A 20,452-nucleotide genomic window follows, 5' to 3' on the forward strand; every position below is an offset into this window, starting at 1 on the left:
CACAAATTGCAGCTGAATTTCTGGCAAGTTATTTAACTTCCCTGATTCCATTTCTGTGTAGATATAATGAGATCATTATATCACTGAATTACCCCCACTCCAGCCCTAATATGGTGAGTTAGGATTCACCCATATCTTAGGTAGTCTTCCTCAGAAACTTAAGAGGACACACAAGAAATAACGTACTGTTTCAGTGATCACCTCTCTAAATTGATTGGGCTCTTTTGTTTAAGAACTCAAGTAAAATTGGGGAGCCTGGGTGGCTCAGTGGTTGAGTGCCTGCCTTTGGCTCAGGTCATGATCCTGGGGTCCTGGGATTGAGTTCCACATCAGGCTCCCTACAGGGAGGCTACTTCTCCCTCTGCCTGTGTCTCTGCCTCTCTCTCTGTCTCTCATGAATAAGTAAATAAACTCTTAAAAAAAAAAAAAAGAACTCAAGGAAAATCCTTTAACATTTTTTCTTGCTTGTTTCTAGGATTATCTGGGAGCTTGCATTGTCCTCACTGCATCTATTGCATCCATCAGTGGCTCTTCCAATTCTGGATTGGTGGGTTTGGGTCTTCTGTATGCACTTACGGTAGGTATGGAAGAAAACATTTCTTTTCATGTAGTGGTGAAGGTACTATAGTTATCATCAACTCTTATTCATGGATATAAAAGGAACAGATTAACACTCATAACTACATGACATCTTGCAAATAATAGGAGATGGGGGCCCAAAGCCAATTGGCTGCATTTTAGGGCAGAGTGGATTCAGTTCTGATAATGCAAATTGATTTTTAGAAACTCCTCAAAATCAACAGGGAGCACACTCCCAAGGCTGAGATCCCTGTCCTAAGTTGTTTACAACCTATTTGGGGACACTAAAATGAATACAAATATAAACAAGATAGATGCAAGCAGAGGTACATACAACTTGTACGGGGAAATCAGAGGACAGTTTAAAAACACTGACATGTGAGGACCCTTGAAGAAGAGTGGGCACCTCCTTTGCCCGCTTGAGCCCATGACACTCTCCCTGGTCTCTAATATCTTGCAGCACTTATGAATTGTACCATATGATGTACACTAAGTGTCCAAGTCATCCTATCCTAAAATATCCAGTGATTACAAAGATCGTTACTTCATTTAAAATGTGTTAATTTTTTTTTTTTGGTCACCTGACACAGATAACCAATTATTTGAATTGGGTTGTGAGGAACTTGGCTGACCTGGAGGTCCAGATGGGGGCAGTGAAGAAAGTGAACAGTTTCTTGACCATGGAGTCTGAGAACTATGAAGGCACTATGGGTATTGTTCTGAATATTATATTGTTTCACTTAAATATTTGTTTTATACAAATAATAGTTGTGTGTCAGACACATTGTTATTTTTGCTTTTGTTTTCCACTTTAATATCCAGAGAATCTCTTCTCATCTTGACTTTGCTTTATGAGTTACACCTGAAACGATATGACTAGGCCTGAAAAGTTTGTGATACAACCAGACTCCAAGTAGCTATTATTTAGTAATATTAAAAAAAATTTAAAAGTATTTGGACTTTATTACACTCATTACCAACCTATACTATGAACTATTGTGTTCTCTTTCTCAAGATCATATTAAATTAGCTATGAAGAAACTTGGATCTTACTCACTGAGATTCTTAGCTTTGCTTAAAATAAGATTGGCAGGGCAATGCCTGGGTGGCTGAGCAGTTGAGTGTTTGCCTTCAGCTCAGAGCATGATCCCAGAATCCTGGGATCCACAGTCCCACATCAGGCTCCCTGCATGGAGCCTGCTTCTCCCTCTGCCTATGTCTCTGCCTCTCTCTCTCTCTCTCTCTCTCTCCATGTCTCTCATGAATAAGTTCAAAAAAATCTTTTAAAAAAAAGATAAGATTGGCAGGAAATTCAATACTGAAGACAGAATGATCTTTCTTAAATTCAGATTTCATGCTTAAAATGCATTATTTTGCCTAAATCCTTCAGTAGCTATCCAGGTCTTCAAGGACAAAATCCAGATAAGTTAGCTAAGATTATTAGACTCTTTATTAGTCGATCCTTGTCAACCTACCTGGTATCCTCTCTCATCATCTGTCCACACGCCTTTTACTCTGGGCCATACCAACATGCTATGGTTTCTTTATTCTCTCCATATACTTTTGAAACAAATCTCCCCATCCCTTATCCTTTGAGACTCATCTCAGGCACCATCTTCTCTTGAAACCTTCCTGGAACACTCAGGTTACCACCATCTATGCTCCCAGAGCACCTTGGGTTGGACTCCACCATGTACTATGCAGTATTATAGATCCTGATGCTTCCCCCAGGACACAAGGAACACCTTGAGACATGTCTTTCATCTCCATATCCCAGCATCTTGCACAACACCTCTCACATCTTTGATCAAAAGTTTGATGACTGACTGACTGAACAAATGAATCAATTCAGAGATAAACTATCTTCAATAGAATCAAGTGATGGAATGCAGAAAACACATGATAGTTCATTCTTCAAAAAACACTTTGAAAGTTCATGATCAATAGGCCTTTATTCTGAATGTAATTTTAATTTTAAAAAGATACAGAATTTGGTTCAGTATTACTTTAAATTTATAAAAATGTATATGTTTGTCTGTATAAATGTATATAAGTATTTGTATGTTTCTTCCTGCCTCTTTTTCCTTCCTTCCTTCTCCATCCTTCTCCCTCCCTCTCTCCCCTTTTCTCTCCCTCTCTTTTCTTTCCCTCTCCTCTCCCTTTCTCTCTCCCCTCCCTCTTTCTCCCTCTGTCTTCCTCTCTCTTTCTCTCCCTCTCTCCTTTTCTCTCTGACTTGCCTTACTCCACCCTCACCCCTTAGACCCTTCTCAAGTTCCAGAACATTGGCCACAGGAAGGAGAGATCAAGATTCATGATCTGTGTGTCAGATATGAAAATAATCTGAAACCTGTTCTTAAACACGTCAAGGCTTACATCAAACCTGGGCAAAAGGTATGGAATTCACTGCCATTTGTTTCATACAAATCAGTGGATGGAGCCACTGGGTCACTACCTAAGCTCTTGAGACATTAAGCCAAGTATAATCTCACTGGGCTCGCATAATACTCCCTATACTTTAGAGGTCAAATTATCTACATAAAAGAGAAAAGAGGAGGATAAAATACATGTTCTCTAAGATGTATTGCTGTTCATTAGTCTCCCATAAAGATCAAGAAAATCAACTATATGTGTATTTTTCCAAATTACACAGTATGAGCAGTATGGCTCATAGCCATATCAGACATCCCCTTCAGAACTTTAGCATTTGTCCTAGTTTTAGTCCCAACATGATTTTTTTAGCTACTTTAAAAAGAGAAAATGTGCATAAAAATTGGAGTCAGTCTTTTTGTTATAAAATCATCACTTCTAAGATAAAATCAAATACTTATTTATTAGGCTCATTATATACTAAATGCAAAAATTAAGCCATTAAGGGAAAACAACACAACCACATAAAAAAGAGTTAGAATGAAATCATTAAACATTTGGTGAGGACTCTGTTTTTATCTTAATGATGATACAGAAAGGAGACCTAAGAAAAGAATGAGGATTTATTATAATTATTTAAATAGAGGTGCAGTCTCACCATGGTATCTTGTCTAAATTAAAAAAATTTTTGACCATTTTATGTCTTTTTTCTGAGTCCTTTTCTCTCTGGGTGACATTTATTTATAGGTGGGCATATGCGGTCGTACTGGCAGTGGGAAGTCATCATTATCTCTGGCTTTCTTCAGAATGGTTGATATATTTGATGGTAAGTCACTAAATTTTTTTCATTGGCTATATGGTGCTTTTCGTTAAAAAAATGCAACACCTGTTGCAGTGGTTGAGCATCTGCCTTTGGCTCAGGGCATGATCCAGGGTTCCAGGATTGAGTTCCACATCAGGCTCCCTGTAGGGGAGCTTCTCCCTTTGCCTGTGTCTCTGCCTCTCTCTCTCTCTCTGTGTCTCTCGTGAATAAATAAATAAAATCTTAAAAAAAAAAAAAAAGGAAAGAAAAAATGCAACATCTGGAGCGTGTGGGTGGCTCAGTCAGTTAAGCACCTGCCTTCTGCCCAGGTCAGGAGCCCAGAGTAATGGGATGGAGCCTGCATCTGACTCTCTGCTCAGTGGGGAGCTTGCTTCTCCCTCTCCCTCTTCTGCTCCCTCTGGTTGTGCTCTCTCACTTTCTCTCTGTCAAATAAATAAATAAAATATTTGTTAAAAAATGCAACATCGATTTACCTAATCCCGCAGAAATAAAAAGCAAATATTTATAAGGACTTTGTGTCCTACAACCCATGGATTGAAGCAGGTGTCCCAGATAAATAGTCTAGAAGAATCAACATAGAATTGCTAATAAAATTATTAGCTCTAGGGGATCCCTGGGTGACTCAGCGGTTTAGCGCCTGCCTTTGGCTCTGGGCGTGATCCTGGAGTCCTGGGATAGAGTCCTGCATGGAGCCTGCTTCTCCCTCTGCCTGTGTCTCTGCCTCTGTGTGTGTGTGTGTCTCTCATGAGCAAATAAATAAAATTTTAAAAAAATTATTAGCTCCAAACTCCCCTCTAGAGATTGTTGTTTGTTTTTTTTTTTTTGTTAAAGATTTTATTTATTTATTCATGAGAGATACACAGAGACAGAGAGGCAGAGACACAGGCAGAGGGAGAAGCAAGCTCCATGCAGGGAGCCCGACATGGGACTCGATCCCAGACTCGATCCCAGACTCGATCCCAGACTCGATCCCTGGGCTGCAGGCAGGCGCTAAACCACTGAGCCACCCAGGATCCCCTAAAGACTGTTGTTAAAGAATTCTAACAAACTGATAAAATGAAAACAAAGCCATCCGTTTTGAATAACAGTAGATGAAGGTGGCATTTCAAGGGGAAGGGAGAGAAAGGAAGACTGTCTTGCTTTGCTCAAACTAAAAACATCCATTTCCATCAAAGGAAAAAAATGCAAGGAGGTAAGTGATCTGCATTATTAATTTAGGCGCATGACTCTTACCATCATCTTAATAACATGGTTTAATGATGTTGAACATTTTGTGGGGTGGTAACCTGCAAAGTGCCAAGCACATGTTGACAGTATACAAAAATATTTACTCATCCACAAAATTATTAATAATATGATACATGGAAATAATTTAATCATTGCTGTAGAAGAAATATGACGCATTATTTAGTCTAGCAAGTGGACTATAAATAGGCCAGCACATAAACCATCTTGAGTAAAAGGGGCTCCAGCAATGTGCCTGATCATTAGCTCAAGAAAGTGCTTCATATTATTGTCTGAAATGATTGCGATGATTATTGTACCTCACATTTTTATTGTACTTGACAGTTTGTATTATTTAATTTAATCTATACAACAGCTCTGCGAGATGAAGAGGTCAGTTAATGAACAACAGAGATGATCTACAGTAATTGCAGTCTCTTTGGGGTTTAGATTCAGGAGCAGAGTAGGCATCAGGCGCTGAGTTAGCAGCTTGCTCTTCCACGGCTAGTAGTAATACACAGATGCTTTACAGACTTTCAGTGGATCTGCATTAGAAGTCAGTTACATGATCCAAAGGCAATTTGATTGACACTTTTCATTAAAAAAACCAAATCTATAGTTATAACTGAATGTATTAGATTAGCCATTTCCTCATGAATCCAGAAATGTGATGTCAGGCCCCATGTGACTATCAATGACTGATTCTCTTGTTTAGCATTAAGCTATTCAGGTTTTAATAGATAATGTGTGTTGTTCCTGAATGAAAATTTGAGCTGATCACCTTGCCTCCTCTTGCATCTAAATCTAGCTGGAAAAGAGACTCCACTTGGCATTCTTTGCCTGGCTCATTTCATATGCCAGTACTATCTTTGCACAAAATGGTATGATAAAATAACCTATCAACTTGAGGGAAAGACATCAAGATTGCACAGGTTTCTAATAAGCCTAAATACACTATGGAGAAATTCATTAAAAGTTGGTATCTATGTCATAGAATTTCATTTCTTATTTGCAATACTCTGTACTGTTCAATCAATAAAAGTGAATAATTTAGACAAAAGTCACTGTCTTCAAGGAGTTTTTATTCTAGTTGGGAGAAAGAGACAATAACAAAAGATAGGTAAAGGCATATAAAATATCTTGTGAAGGAAAATAAAGCAGGGAACTAGGAAATGTTGGAAGGAAGAGGACCTGTTAAAGAGAAAAAGTACTTTTGGTTTATATGAACCATGGAAACTGAATAAGAACTAAGAATCTATTTAAGAGAAAATATATAAGAAAGAGACAATATCACCAAAATGTATATTTTTCTTAGAGATGCATAATGATGTTTGTAACCTAAATGGAAAGCTTCATCTTCTGAGTTACAACCCTGAAGTAGGAAAGTACTTTCAACTTGTAAACGAATATTATTTTACTTTTGATTTTACTACATGCCTGTAATTTTTTGTTTCTGTTTCACAGGAAAGATCGTCATTGATGGAATAGACATTTCAAAACTACCACTGCACACACTACGTTCTAGACTTTCAATCATTTTGCAGGATCCAATACTATTCAGTGGCTCTATTAGGTGGGTGATGTATTCAACAGAAACCCGTATGTCGCAGGGTTTACCTTTTGGCTCTTAGAAGGGTTTTACTCAGAACAATTTTTCAGGTGGGTGTGAATGACATTATCAGGATGATAAAATGAAATATTCTGGCCAACAATTTGGTTTGGGAAACCCTAGAGTTGCTAAAATAACCTACAGAAGCCAGTCCTTTATGTTTTTCCAGGAGGTCTGCTCTTTCAGTTTGACTCCACAAAAGTTACTTTTTCCTCTGTACTTGGGGCAGTGATTCTTGGCAGACATTTCTAAGGTGTTCTGTCCTACAGATATCCTGCCTATCACTTATGCATCTGGCTTGGGCTCAGCAGATACTGAGTTCGGTTAATCCCTTGATTCCCTCATCTCTCACAATTTTTCTTTCAGCCAAAATTGCTTTTAAGAAGCTGCTACAGGGATCCCTGGGTGGCGCAGCGGTTTAGCGCCTGCCTTTGGCCCAGGGCGCTCGATCCTGGAGACCCGGGATCGAATCCCACGTCGGGCTTCTGGTGCATGGAGCCTGCTTCTCCCTCTGCCTGTGTCTCTCTTCTCTCTCTGTGTGTGACTATCATAAATAAATAAAAATTTAAAAAAATTTTTTAAAAATTAAAAAAAAAGAAGCTGCTACAATCTTCTCTGTGTCTAGTTTATGATTTCCCACAGAAAGAAAAAAAAAGAATGGCGGTATCGGTATCTACTACCTGCTAAGTGCTTTAAATATATTGTCTCTATATTTAAATATATTGCTTTAAATATAAGTCCTCAAAGCACTGCTCTAGGGTACATATTATTATCCTCATTTTACAGATGAGAATTTTGAACCTAAGAGCAGCTCTAACTTGTCCAAGTTTATACACTTAGTAAGTGGTAGAACCACAATTCTAAATAAAGTTTGACTCCAAAGTCCACTATGGCATTATCCACCAGGTCATGTCTCTCATTGCATCAATCCTTTGTTCTCTCTTGCTCCCCTCCTCTACCTTAATTACAAAGAAGTACTCCCACTTCCTTTTGTCTTGAAGAGAAAATAGATGTAAGATCACTCAATATTCAGCTGTAAAACCACTTTAATTAAAAGTTGCAGATGTATCCAGTTATTTAGCAATGCCATAGTGAATTTATATGTCTGATTAGATTTATTATGAAGACCAGTATTGTGGTTGGTGCAGCATGGTTCTTCTAAGGTTACATTACATGTTCCCATATAACCGTCGGTTCTGTAAAACACTTTGCTAGATACTATTCAGGTTACATTAAATGTAATATGAAAGTGGATAAATCCACATAATGAATTTTATTATGTCATATCTTGCATATAATCTTACTAATTATATATCAGAAAAAATTTTTCATAACATTAAGGTCATTCATTTATTCACTCAACATGAACTGAATGCCTGCTCTATCCTGAGCACTGTTCTAGGTACAAGGGATATAGCAATAATCAAAATAAATATGACTTATATTTTAAGGAAAGAACAGCAATAAGCAAACATGTAAAAATTCCTTTATTTTTATTTATTGACTAAACAACTTATTTTTTTTCCCCTACAGATTTAATTTAGATCCAGAGTGTAAATGCACTGACGACAGACTCTGGGAAGCTCTAGAAATTGCTCAGCTGAAGAATATGGTCAAATCCCTACCTGGAGGTCTAGGTATATTTTCTAGACAATACATTTATTTTTACGTATTCAATTAATTCTATATATCTCTGCCTATATTTTATGCTAGAATCACATAATGCATGTTAAATTCCCTTATATTTAAAATAACCTCCAAAAGATCATTAGGACACTTCAAAATCTAATGATTTTGCATTGAATGAAACTTCTAACAAATTCTGTTCTATATGAACATTCCATAATATCCCAGTTAGTACATTTAACTCTTTAGTCTTTTCATCTTCAGTGGTACAGGTAAATTTGTTTTATTTTTTTTTAGAGAGAGTGAGTGCACATTCCCGTGAGAATGCAAGTAAGGGGGAAGAGGGGCAGAAGGAGAGGGAGAGATAGAATCTCAAATGGGCTCCACGCAGAGTGCAGAGCGTAATCTCAAGATCCTAAGATCATGACCTGAGCTGAAATCAGGAGTCAGTCGTTTAACCGACTGAGCCACCCAGATGCTCCAGTAATACAGGTCATTTGAATCAGAATATTTCCTTGTGGTCATTCTACTCATGTGATTTACATGACCCCTGGCCCCCAGTAAGTGCGTAAGAGGATTGAAGAGGCTACTAGGTTCAGACTAATCAATACCATGTAGGAGTAGGCAGTTTCTCCACATTGGCAGCCATTTTCTTTGTTGACAGGAGGGCCTACCTATTCCTTATATTTATGTGACATAATTTTGTGAAGATATTATGTTCTATGACCTTGCTGCAATCTCACTTTTAGCTACCCTTGTAAGGGATAAGACATACTCAAACAATCATTGATATAAATTTAGTCCCAGAGAGAGACAATTTCTGGCAAATAACTCGTGACAGAATAAAATAACAACATGAATAATGAAAGAACATGATTAAGAAAACAACAAAAAGTATACAATGCAGGCTTTAATTCATAAAAATGATGAATATCCCTAATTTTGGGCTTTTGCTCTCTTAAAATCTGAACTCATTTAAGAAAGCAGTCAGAAAGATAAGAGTTGGCTGATATTCTAATTTTAATACATAACATGTAGTTGCCATATTGATCGTGTTGTTTTGGTATTTAAAAAAAAAAAAAACCTCACAAAATAGCACCAAGTTTATTTGGGAAGGAGGGCCTGCTCAGAAACAATACCTTTTGTGATTTTAATTAAGTCCTAAGGGAAAGGCATCCCACAAACAGAAATGAGATACCATGTCTTAAAGGATAGCTTTATTAACCTTGCCAGTGTCAAACTGTGAGAGAAATTCCAGGGATCTGGATGAACTTTCCCATTATAATTTTGATGTCTTGCATGGAAAGCCCAGCAAGTCTACTTGAGAAATTGATAATGCATACCGACCCTTCTCCTGTGGTGTTTAGGTCTTTAGTAATTGGGAATACAGGCAATTATGATTTTTTAGTCCTCTTCACTCAACACAAAAGACGTATGAACCTGTTTTGAATTATGAGCACCGTGTTCAAGGGTTATAGTACAGCGTATGCAACAGGTGATTATACTTACACTATGTAATTGAATGTTGTTTATGCTCATTCTCTACATAAAGATTACATCAATTGTTTGATAAAGATCTGGTTCAGGGACACCTGGGTGACTCAGTGGTTGAGTATCTGCCTTTGGCTCAGATCATGATTCCGAGATCCTGAGATAGAGTCCTACATCGGGCTCCCAGAAGGGAGCCTGCTTCTCCCTCTGCCTGTGTATTTGCCCCTCTCTTTGTGTCTCTCATGAATAAATAAATAAAATATTTAAGAAAAAAATATCTGTGGATCCCTGGGTGGCTCAGCGGTTTAGAGCCTGCCTTCACACCCAGGGTGTGATCCTGGGGTTCCGGGATCGAGTTCCGCATCGGGCTCCCTGCATGGAGCCTGCTTCTCCCTCTGCCTGTGTCTCTGCCTCTCTCTCTGTGTCTCTCATGAATAAATAAATAAAATCTAAAAAAAAGAAAAAAAGAAAAAAGATCTGGTTCAGGCCAACTCTGGTGAAGAACATTCATCATTTCTAGCACCCTCCTTATTTATTATGTAAATGAAAAATTAGAAAATAAAGGCATAGCACCCAACCATTAAAAAATCATTAAGAATTCAATGCAATGAGAATATAATCAATAGAAATTTACCCCCAGGACCTTACTACAAACTGTTTGAATTCTAATAAAAGGGTATTTTGGAAACAGAATTTATCTTAAACTCACAGTAGGACAGTTTATGAAATGTGGATGGAATCCAAAAAAAAAAAAAAAAGTGAAAATGACAGTGAGGATGTGACATTCATTTATCTATACAACAATGTTTTATTCAGCTGTTATGTCAGATACCAAGTGCTGAGGATACACTGATGAACAAAAACAAACCCGGTCCTTAACCACATGGAGCTTACAGTTCAGTGGGATAGTATATGATGAAAAGAGAACGAATATGGGAGTCAAGAATGTCATTTCTGATCTGAGAAACCTCTGAGGTTTTCCAGTCTTCAAAATGCTTACCAGTATTTTATATCCTACTATAAGGAGGTAATTTACAACCTTTTGTCAAAATTAGGATGGCTCAGGATCATCTTCATTTTTCCAAAGTAAAATTCCTCTTCACGTTTCTAATGCAGCAGTACAGTGAGATCCAGCATGCTCTTGTAGGACATTCCTACTTTTCCCTACTTTGCTCAAGGAAAATGTTAGTATCATTTTAATGAAATCTTGCTTCTCTCTCTGATGTAGATGCAATTGTCACCGAAGGTGGGGAGAACTTCAGTGTTGGACAGAGACAGCTGTTTTGCCTTGCTAGAGCTTTTGTCCGCAAGAGCAGCATTCTCATCATGGATGAAGCAACAGCTTCCATTGACATGGCCACAGTGAGTGCATTATCTGCACTTTTTAAATTGAAGAGTTAGAGAAATGCACATGAAAATTACAACGTATTTTCTCTCCATTGGGTGCAAAGTCCTCAGTACCGTTGTTTTGAGTATCTTCTCATTTATCTCTTTAATCAACTGATGGTAGCACATTCAGAATCACAATAAAGGAGACATGACAGCTTTAAAGGAGTTCCTACTGCCAGTACATAAAATTAATTTGCCATCACTTTTTAATAAATGCTTAAAACAATCAAATTCCACTGCTCAGTTGATGAGAGTACTGTACTGTATTCAAATGTTCAAGGCTTATGCCATGGAAGTTATAAAATGAAGTATTTAAATCTCTATTTAATAGAAATTCCTAACCAAAAATCAATCATTATTTTCTAAAGCAATTTGAAGAAGAAGGATTCACTAGAATTAATAATGATCTTCTCAGTGTGTTCATGGTAGCAAGCCAGAAACTGTCTTTTGAAGGAAGTTATTTAAAACTGTTAAATATGCCAAGAAGGATCTGTCTAGAAGGCTGTGATTGAGTGGAGAAAATGTCACATTAAACCACAAACTGTATGCACTAGCAATCAATGTTGTTCTTATACAAGTTAACTTGATATTAAAAGTTTGGCATCAGAAAGGATAAAAATTTTTAAAAATCCACAAACATGATACTCTCTTGCTGAACACTCTACATTCGGTAAAAAAATATCCAAAAAAGGTGAAACAGTTTGTGTATTAACAGCCTATTATATATGGAGATGCTAATTTGACATCATTTCTTTTTATTAAGACTAATCAGTTATACAAAGCTATATATCCTTCTCAAAGTTAACAGAATTTAAAGCAATAAAATAGTTTCTAATTAAGCCAATTCACTAAATAAGCATAACTACATCAAAATTAGTATTAATTGCTAAGGACTTAGAATATTGGGCTTATTATAATATAGCCTCAGTAGAGATGAGAGAGAAAGGGAGAATGAATTAATTGGCAATGGGCCATTTGACAGGAATTCAGACTTAGGAATCAAGTTTTTCTCTAGGAGAGAGAGAAAATCTTTACCCAGAATATCTTTCAAAATATAATGGTAACATTTTGTGGTGGAAATAAAAATGGTTTTTGCCTGGATGGTTCTTTTATGAGTCAAAATCCAAAGTTGGAGCATGTATTTTATTTTTTTCCTTTTCTGACCCAAAAGTTAACACCATCTTAGGGTTTTATTCATTACTATTTGTGACATAACTCAAGTGAGCATTTCCATGCCCATTTAATTTCATTTTCCCCTTTCAGTTCCCTGGTACCAAATCTATCAGTCATTATTATCACTGAGTTTTATTTGCCTTTTGAAGATGTGTACAGAACCCAGCAGAAGCTTTCTTCAGGGACTACTCCCTGTTGCACCTACACAGAAGGCAGGAGCTGGGAGTTCTCTGAAGGGATTGGGCCTGGGGATGGGGTACTTTACTCTCAAGGACAAAATAGTATGGCGAGAGAATGGAGTCCAGAGAAAATTCAGACTTAATTAATTTATTTTTTGGCAGGAAAACATTTTGCAGAAAGTGGTAATGACGGCTTTTGCAGACCGCACCGTTGTTACAATAGCTGTAAGTATTGGAGATGGGGCTGATTTATTCCTCTTTGGTTTTTGTTCCAAGATTAAATAATCTTTATTTTGGAGCAATTCAGATATCCATATGTTGAATTATATATTTCTCTGCCAGTGCTTCTTTATCTGTACAAAACAACACAGCTATGCTCTGAAAGCCTTTATATTATCTTTTCTTCCCCCAAACTGTTTTTTTCCCCAAACTATCCCCAAACTAGCTCTCCTAATTTACAATGATGGGTTATCCTAGCTCTAAGGATTCCAGCAGGAATGCCTGTGTTTTTTCACTAGATACAGATGGTAGTTCATATAGGATAATTCGCGTTTCAATAATCAAATCATCTGATGAGCAGTTTCAGAAGCAAAATTCTTCAACAGGACTGCCAGTTCTGCTACTGCGTACACTGAATTTCGGTTTCTATTCACTTAACTATCTAAAAAAGGAAGGCTTTATGAGATAAATCACAGCTGAGGCAGATGCTGTCTCCGAGCACCAATCAAATTGAAGAATTGCCCAAATCTTTGTATTTGTAATAGCTGACTTAAAGTAGGCCATGATTTTCTTCTTCCTCTTTGCAGATGGATGGATTCTTGCTCACAGTTAGGCTTAATGTTTCACAAGAACTTTTTTAAATGAATCACCTGGACATTTTCCCTCTTGCTGATTCTTGTCTTTCCATTTCTCTTTTCTCTCCAGCACCGTGTCTCTTCTATTTTGGATGCAGGTCTTGTTTTAGTCTTCTCTGAGGGTATTTTAGTGGAGTGTGACACTGTTCCAAACTTGCTCGCCCACAAGAATGGCCTCTTTTCCACTTTGGTGATGACCAACAAGTAGACCGTCATCAGCTACTCTGCCAACTATCCCATTCTCTGGTAGTTATCTTAGGGGAATCCCCTCAGTCAGGCAGGGCTAACACAGTGATTAAAGTGGGGATGGTGTGTGGTGAGGGAACTACCTACAGAGCATTCTCACATCAATCGGCTCAACCACCTGCTTCAGTTATGTTCGATACTGAATGAGGCACACGTATAATTTTCTAATATGTAAATGCAAGAGAATCAGATTTACCTCTGTCCTAAGGACCAATTTCACTATTCCTCGGGAATAGGTTGTAAGTGTCCTTAAAAATACTGTGCATGTTCCTTACCTGCCCTGAAGATCGCAGTTTTTAACTTACAGAATTATTTAGGCCTAACTGTTGAATACTAGAAGCTATGTATGGAGTGTTTGCTGATGCTTCCATTTTTGTGGAATGATGCATGGAGAAAGAGCACTCCTTGAAGTGCACTTGTTTAAAGTGGCAGAAAATGACTCCCATCAGGGCCCACCTTCCATACACTAGGCCTAAGGAAAGAAAAAGCCACTTTTCTCTCACTTTCCCAATGAACTCTGTCCTGGAGGAGAGTTACCTGATTGAGTCATTCATACTAGAGTGTGAATGGTTTAATAGATGAGAGAATTGGCTATCTTGAAAAACAGTTCTCTAAAATTTCCAGAATTTTCTCACTGGAGAAAGTAGGGAGATATTTGGGTAGGGGCAGCGGGGGGAGGAGAAGTTCCTATTGTCCTTAAACGAGCAAGTAAAAGGAGGGAAGCAGACCCTTGCCTACTCAAAAGACTAGTTTTCTCTCTTCTGCATGAAGCATGGTATTGTTGACTGGCCCCATTTAGGTTTTTTTTTTTTTTTTTTTTGGCCCCATTTAGTTTATGGAAGATGATTTGAGCATAATTTGTATCTTTAATCAAACAATTAGGTTCTCTTTCTTGTCTGCCTACATTGACTGAATACTTTTCTATAGACTTCTGTATCTTTCACTCATTCTTCAAGACCACTAATGAGGAGGTGGCCCCTAAGATACCTCCCCATTGGAACACAGAAGGCCATGGGTAGGATGAATTACCATGGGACCAACTCCTCTTCCCAGGCTTTGCACAGAGAAAACACCAGCAACCTGTGATAGAACTCTAGTAGAATGATTTTTACCTCTGTTAAACAGTAACTAATTTTTCTTCCCTGCTTAAAGTTGTTATGTTAATTTTGTTAATTACAACTGAAAATTGTGAAAGAACTTCAAAAGATAACTTTCTCTGGCTTCTAAAAGTAAGAAGCCTTCATGCACCAAAATAGCACACGGCATTTATTTATGGAAGTGATTTATTCATCACTCTTGATTAGATTAATTTCTCTAGAGCATTTTGAAAATTGCATCATTGCTCTTATAATTGAAACCACACTTTCTCAAGCAAAAAAGAATTTGGATTAATGAAATGAGCATCACATATATTTATTTCTATTGGCCAATATTTTTCCATGTTTTTATTTTTATTTCTTGAATAACCATTATTTTAGCATAATAAGGCAATGTTTATATCATTCTATTTATGTATTTAGAGCCAGATTCTTTTTTTAGCATCTGTGATATGGTTTTTGAAGGCTTAATCTTTTTTGGAAGGAAAATACCCAGTTCATTAACCTTAAGTTTATTTTTTTCTAAATGCATGGGTATACTAGTGACTCCGGCCTTCTCTCAAAGATAAATAAACAGTATCCTGCAAATTTTAGTAATTCCTAAATATATATTCTTAATTACTAATTATTCAGTGAATGATAGGTTTGTCTATGGATGTTGGAAACGGTGGTACATGTTCTGATTTGGCATCTTTATTATCCTCCCTATCTATCTTTCTTTTCTCCTCTAGTTGTCCAAACCATGACTTTTTGCTTCTCTGAAAGCATAAGCATTGAGATTACCCCATTTAAGGGCCCAGGGCAGAAGATAGGTCTTTGCCCTGGGGATGGCTTTAGGTTGGACTCAGAGTTGTTAGGAGAAGGCATTTTGGAAAACTGTGTATCTGATAAGCAGATGATATTTCTGAGTTTGGCATCAGCATGCTCATGTTTTGACCTGCATAGTCCAGGTTCAGTATGGTAACCCAGAACCACATGTGGCTACTGAGCACTTGAAATATGGGTAGTCCAGCTTAAGACATGTTGTAAGTGTGAAATACACACTGGCCTTCAAAGACTTAGTACTAATAGAAACATGTAAAAGATACCATTAATAGTTTTTATTTTGGTTATCCAATAAAATGTCTTGAATATATTGGATTAAAATATATTATTAAAATGGAGTTCATGGGATGCCTGGCTGGCTCAGTTGTTAGAACATGCGACTCTTGATCCTCAGGGTCATGAGTTTAAGCCCCACATGAAATATGGAGCTTCCTTCAAAAAAAATCAACTGGATTTCATACAACTTCACATAGATTTCTAGATTTCACCTGTTTATTTGTGCCTTGAAAAATGTGTCTTTTAACAAATTTTAAAATACATGTGTCTCACATTTGTCGTTCACATAATATTTCTACTGCATAGCATGTATCTTACCAAGAGAAGTAAAAAGACCCATGGCACAGATTTTTCCCTTATAAATTTTAAAAATAAAAAATAATAGTAGCTGACATTTAGTATGTGCTTGTATGTGTCAGACAAGCTGCTGAATTTTTTTTAATGGATTATCTCATTTGATCCTCACCACCATTCTGTGAGGCAGGTACTGTTATTACCATCATTTTATACATGTGGAGTTTGAGGCATATAAAAGTTATGTTTGTTGATCAGGATTGTACAGCCAAACAGGTGCGGAAAGCAAAAAACAAGCCCAGTCTAACCTCAAAGCCTATGTTCTAAGTCATAACGCTAAAAATAGCTGGTGGAAAAGTCCTCAAAGATAGCAGATACTCCCTATGAAACAATTTGCAAGGCAGAAATGTCTCATGCTTTGAAGTCAATAAGTCTGATTTTGATTCTGGTTTTGCTGCTTTTATTATCTATGTGATCTCTTGATTTTGCTTTATCTCTATGAGCCACAATGATCTCACACATTGAAAACACTCATATTTGAGGAATGTTTTGATGATTAACAAGTATGTGTGTGAAGCACTTAATGTATAGTTTAAACTCAGTAAGTGCTAGCTTTTATTATTATTAATTACTAATCCCAAAGCTTCTCTCCAAAGGGTACTAGGTGAAAAGAGAGGACAAGTGTGTGGCAATGATCTCGAAAGACAGCATGTGTAAAGTCCTGGATAATCCATTCTAATACTGCATGCCAGAATGGACTTTCCCATATTGTGTTTCCAGAATTGAACCACCTTCCAGGGCTCTTCAAATTGTGTGTTAGCCCACAAATGAGTTGACTCTACACAAGAGATGATTTTAGTCTAAACTATAACGCAACTGGTTCACAATTGTTCTTCTTATCATTTAATTATTTGACAAACAAAATTAGCCTCCTTACACTTCCATGAATGTGTTGAAACTACTATATTAGCTACACTGAATTTAACACAGCCCATCCAAGACCCAGTCACACACACTCACCAGTATTTAAAAGTATGTAAATAATGGTGTGTTAAATAAGACAGAAAAAGAGGCTGTGCTTCTAGTACCCCCTAGTACCCCAAGATAAATAATTGGTATGCATATTCCATTGCTTTGGTTCAAGCCCTGAAATTTGTAATAAATATGTGTATTTTTTTTCACTCACAGCATCGGGTCCACACTATTCTGACGGCAGACCTGGTTATTGTGATGAAGCGAGGAAATATTTTAGAATATGACACTCCAGAAAGCCTCTTGGCTAGGGAAGATGGAGTTTTCGCTTCTTTTGTTCGTGCAGACATGTGAAGGGATCTCTTTAAACAATACAGGGATTTAAAATAATGCAGTTATAACCTACTTAATGGATCATCAGCTTGACCTTCAGAAAGTGGCATCTTAATTTTTACACTTTTGTGTAAAATTTTTGTTTTATTTACAATGTCACTTTACCAATGAATATTGTATTTCCTATGTTGATATTTCTTTTTTATTTTGTTTTCCAAGATTTTACTGCTTCATATGTTCATTACTGATGATTTTCTAATGATTAAGCCACTTTACCTTTAAGAATAGCAGGCTGTCTTAAGATATGTAAGCTACTTTAAGTGGTAAGTCAACAGCTATAATTTCTCATAATTTTAAGTCTGGTAAATATCTCTCAGGCATAGATGTCACCATGAGTATTCATGGTTATACTCTTATATGTAAGAACATGTTTCCCTTTTTGTCGGTGTCCCCAGATGTTATTGGAAGAGGATTAAGAGGACACGTTCTCTAATCACTGAGAAAACAAAACACTCAAATCTATTATCTATTGGAGGAGAATAATGGTTCATTACCATTAGAATACTGATGCTGCCTTAACCAGTCTCTTTTCCTCATCTAAATTGTTTCCTGTTACCAAGAAACCATTTATGGTAGCTTTGTAAAGCCAAAGCCTTAACCAGAAAGATCATGGAAAAGAGTTTGGATGTTTGAAAAATTATACTCAAGGTTCCATTTTTCCCTCTCTAGTCAGGGAATCGGGAATAATGTGTTTTTTCCAGACTAAACTTCAAAGTGTAAATACATTCAGTCTTTCAGTAGCAGGCCAGCTAAAGCTCTCTATTTATCGCTGGATATGGTTATGATCCTGAGCCCTAAAATTCCACGTTATTCAAGATTCAGGAGCATAGGCAAGTGGTCTCATTTGCCTATTTAAATATATATTTAAAAAGTGTCTATTTCAAAGTGGAAGAGTATACTTTTTTTGACATAAATGCCCAGTGGTGTCACATGTGTATCCATTTGGTACTGCTCTAATTTTAATGCACATGTAAAAAGTGAATCAAAATGTTATTGATTTTTAATGTTGCAATTTTTAATGTACATGTTAAGAGTGAATCAAATGTGGATGGAATATTAGTGATATGTTTTGCATAAATATAAATTAATAAATTTTAAAATACTAAAAGTTACCTGCACTGTCATGCTAAGCAGCCAAAGCTTTCTACTACAATTCTGTGCCCTACTAGTATAAATATCATGGATTTTCATATGGGGACCTGCAGACATTGTTAGATTTTAAAGAATTATGATTGATAAAAAAGAGAATTTATGCTTCCTCCCTATAGTTCTTGTGTTCAGTTTATTGTATTGTGTACTCACTCTTGGGAAATCTGTAATACTTGTTTATCTGGCATACATGATTGGACCTTCACCTAAATATAGAATTCTGATGTTTACCTAAAATAGGTTCCATAAGGATGGACAAACATGTTCTGTGTCACTTAGCTTGAATTGTTACCCTTTGTTGTATATATAAAACTTCATTAAGAAAAATCCTCCTAATGTTTCCTGAAAGCTAAGCAAAACAGAATCAGTAACTATTAAGTCAATCCTGAAAATATTTTCTAAATATTCTAAATCTCCTGAGCATGTTTCTGGCATGGAAGTATTTTGTAAGGCTGCATTTACATAAAGCTGGTTATCAACTTACATGTCATTATCACAGAGAAATGGGGATTTACCCATAAAAGTAACCTCTCACAATACTTGTAAATTATACCACTATACAGGCAATGTCAAGAGAAGCATAGCTAATTACACTAAACAGAATCACATTTATCATTTTGATACCCACGTGATCACTAGTTCCCTCATATCTTTTAGCCACTTTAGTGTTAACAAAACTAAGCTGATTGAATAAAGTCAAGAATGACTTTAAAATTATTTAATATGCTATATATATGATCTGTTGAATATAGAGATGACTCATCTCAAGATAACATTTTACTTTTAAATAGGTACATATCTATAAAAGATGAGCCTTAACCAAATCAAATTTTACACTCACAGATTTGACATTTAATTAACCAAAATCAATTTTATAAATTTTAATTCCTTAATATTTGTTAAAATGCATAAAGATTTATATGAAAAATAACAAGGTTACTAATATCACTGAGAGATTTTTTAAAAAATTTCTCTTAAAGGATTGTGCATCATCTGTTTTTGTGCTACTACTCATGAGCTACTTAAAAATCAGCTTAGCTCTAGATTAGATACCAAAAGACTGGTATTTGAGATCACATAACTGATATTTGAGATCTGGGACCATGTCTGTCTGTCTTTATGTCCTCTGCATTTAATAGAAGTGTCTAGCCCATAGCAGGCCCTAATAAGTATAGTTGATTGATCCATTGATTAGTCTCGCTACTAGCCATGTGCCTAAAACAATGAGTTATTTTCTTCACTTCCCGGATTGTGTTTATTCTACTGTGAAAATATACTGGTTTGATATTATATAATAAATTACTCTTTCTCTTTGCTTGATTAAATAGGGTTATTAGTCTTTCACTTATAATAATATTGGGTGTCAGCCAAGATAATCAATAGATGTAAATCAACACCAACTGCTGAGATAATACCCTACTTTGACAATTTTATTTCGTATTTGCCACTTGTCATGCACTTCATTACTTTTATATATAGATTCTATGTGGAAGTTTCCATTAAGTCAAACAGCTATATCAATAAATTTTATAACATCTTTAATTAAATAGCTGGATGTCCGGACTTTTCCCTAAGGTTTATTGATCAATTTTTATAGTTATCTTCCAATGTATCTTTCATCACTTATTCTGTACTGCATTCTTTGGAGTTCTGTGACAATTCCCTTATTGACCTATTATCTACAGTTAAATGCAACCCCAAAAAAGGAGAATTACAAACCAATATCCCTGATGAACATGGATGGAAAAATTCTCCCTAAGACACTAGCCAATAGGATCCAACAGTACATTAAGAGGATTATTCATCACAACCAAATGTAATTTTTTCCTGGGCTAAAAGGGTGGTTCAACATCTGCAGATCAATCAATGTGATACACTACATTAAT

The 20,452-nt window shown here is 36.4% G+C and overlaps 1 protein-coding gene across 10 annotated transcripts in view; it reads left to right on the plus strand.

The window, feature by feature from the left end:
• The window catches only part of ABCC9 (ATP binding cassette subfamily C member 9), a 152,806-nt gene extending 132,693 nt beyond the window's left edge, over window positions 1-20,113 (plus strand). For 8 of the 10 annotated variants that reach the window (XM_049102228.1, XM_049102223.1, XM_049102230.1 and 5 more), the window contains 9 exons: window positions 476-577; window positions 1,170-1,290; window positions 2,840-2,970; window positions 3,694-3,772; window positions 6,458-6,566; window positions 8,136-8,239; window positions 10,948-11,081; window positions 12,623-12,685; window positions 17,241-20,113. In XM_049102228.1, coding sequence (XP_048958185.1) covers window positions 476-577; window positions 1,170-1,290; window positions 2,840-2,970; window positions 3,694-3,772; window positions 6,458-6,566; window positions 8,136-8,239; window positions 10,948-11,081; window positions 12,623-12,685; window positions 17,241-17,378 — 981 coding nt within the window. In that variant the 3' untranslated portion in view covers window positions 17,379-20,113. Of the gene's footprint in view, window positions 1-475; window positions 578-1,169; window positions 1,291-2,839; window positions 2,971-3,693; window positions 3,773-6,457; window positions 6,567-8,135; window positions 8,240-10,947; window positions 11,082-12,622; window positions 12,686-13,384; window positions 13,558-17,240 lie in introns of those variants that run through there. The other 2 variants (XM_049102224.1, XM_049102231.1) reach the window with 1 other exon arrangement.
• Window positions 20,114-20,452: the final 339 nt, after the last annotated feature.

The sequence above is a fragment of the Canis lupus genome, chromosome 27, assembly GCF_003254725.2.
Source record: "Canis lupus dingo isolate Sandy chromosome 27, ASM325472v2, whole genome shotgun sequence".
NCBI classification, from domain to species: Eukaryota; Metazoa; Chordata; class Mammalia; order Carnivora; family Canidae; genus Canis; species Canis lupus.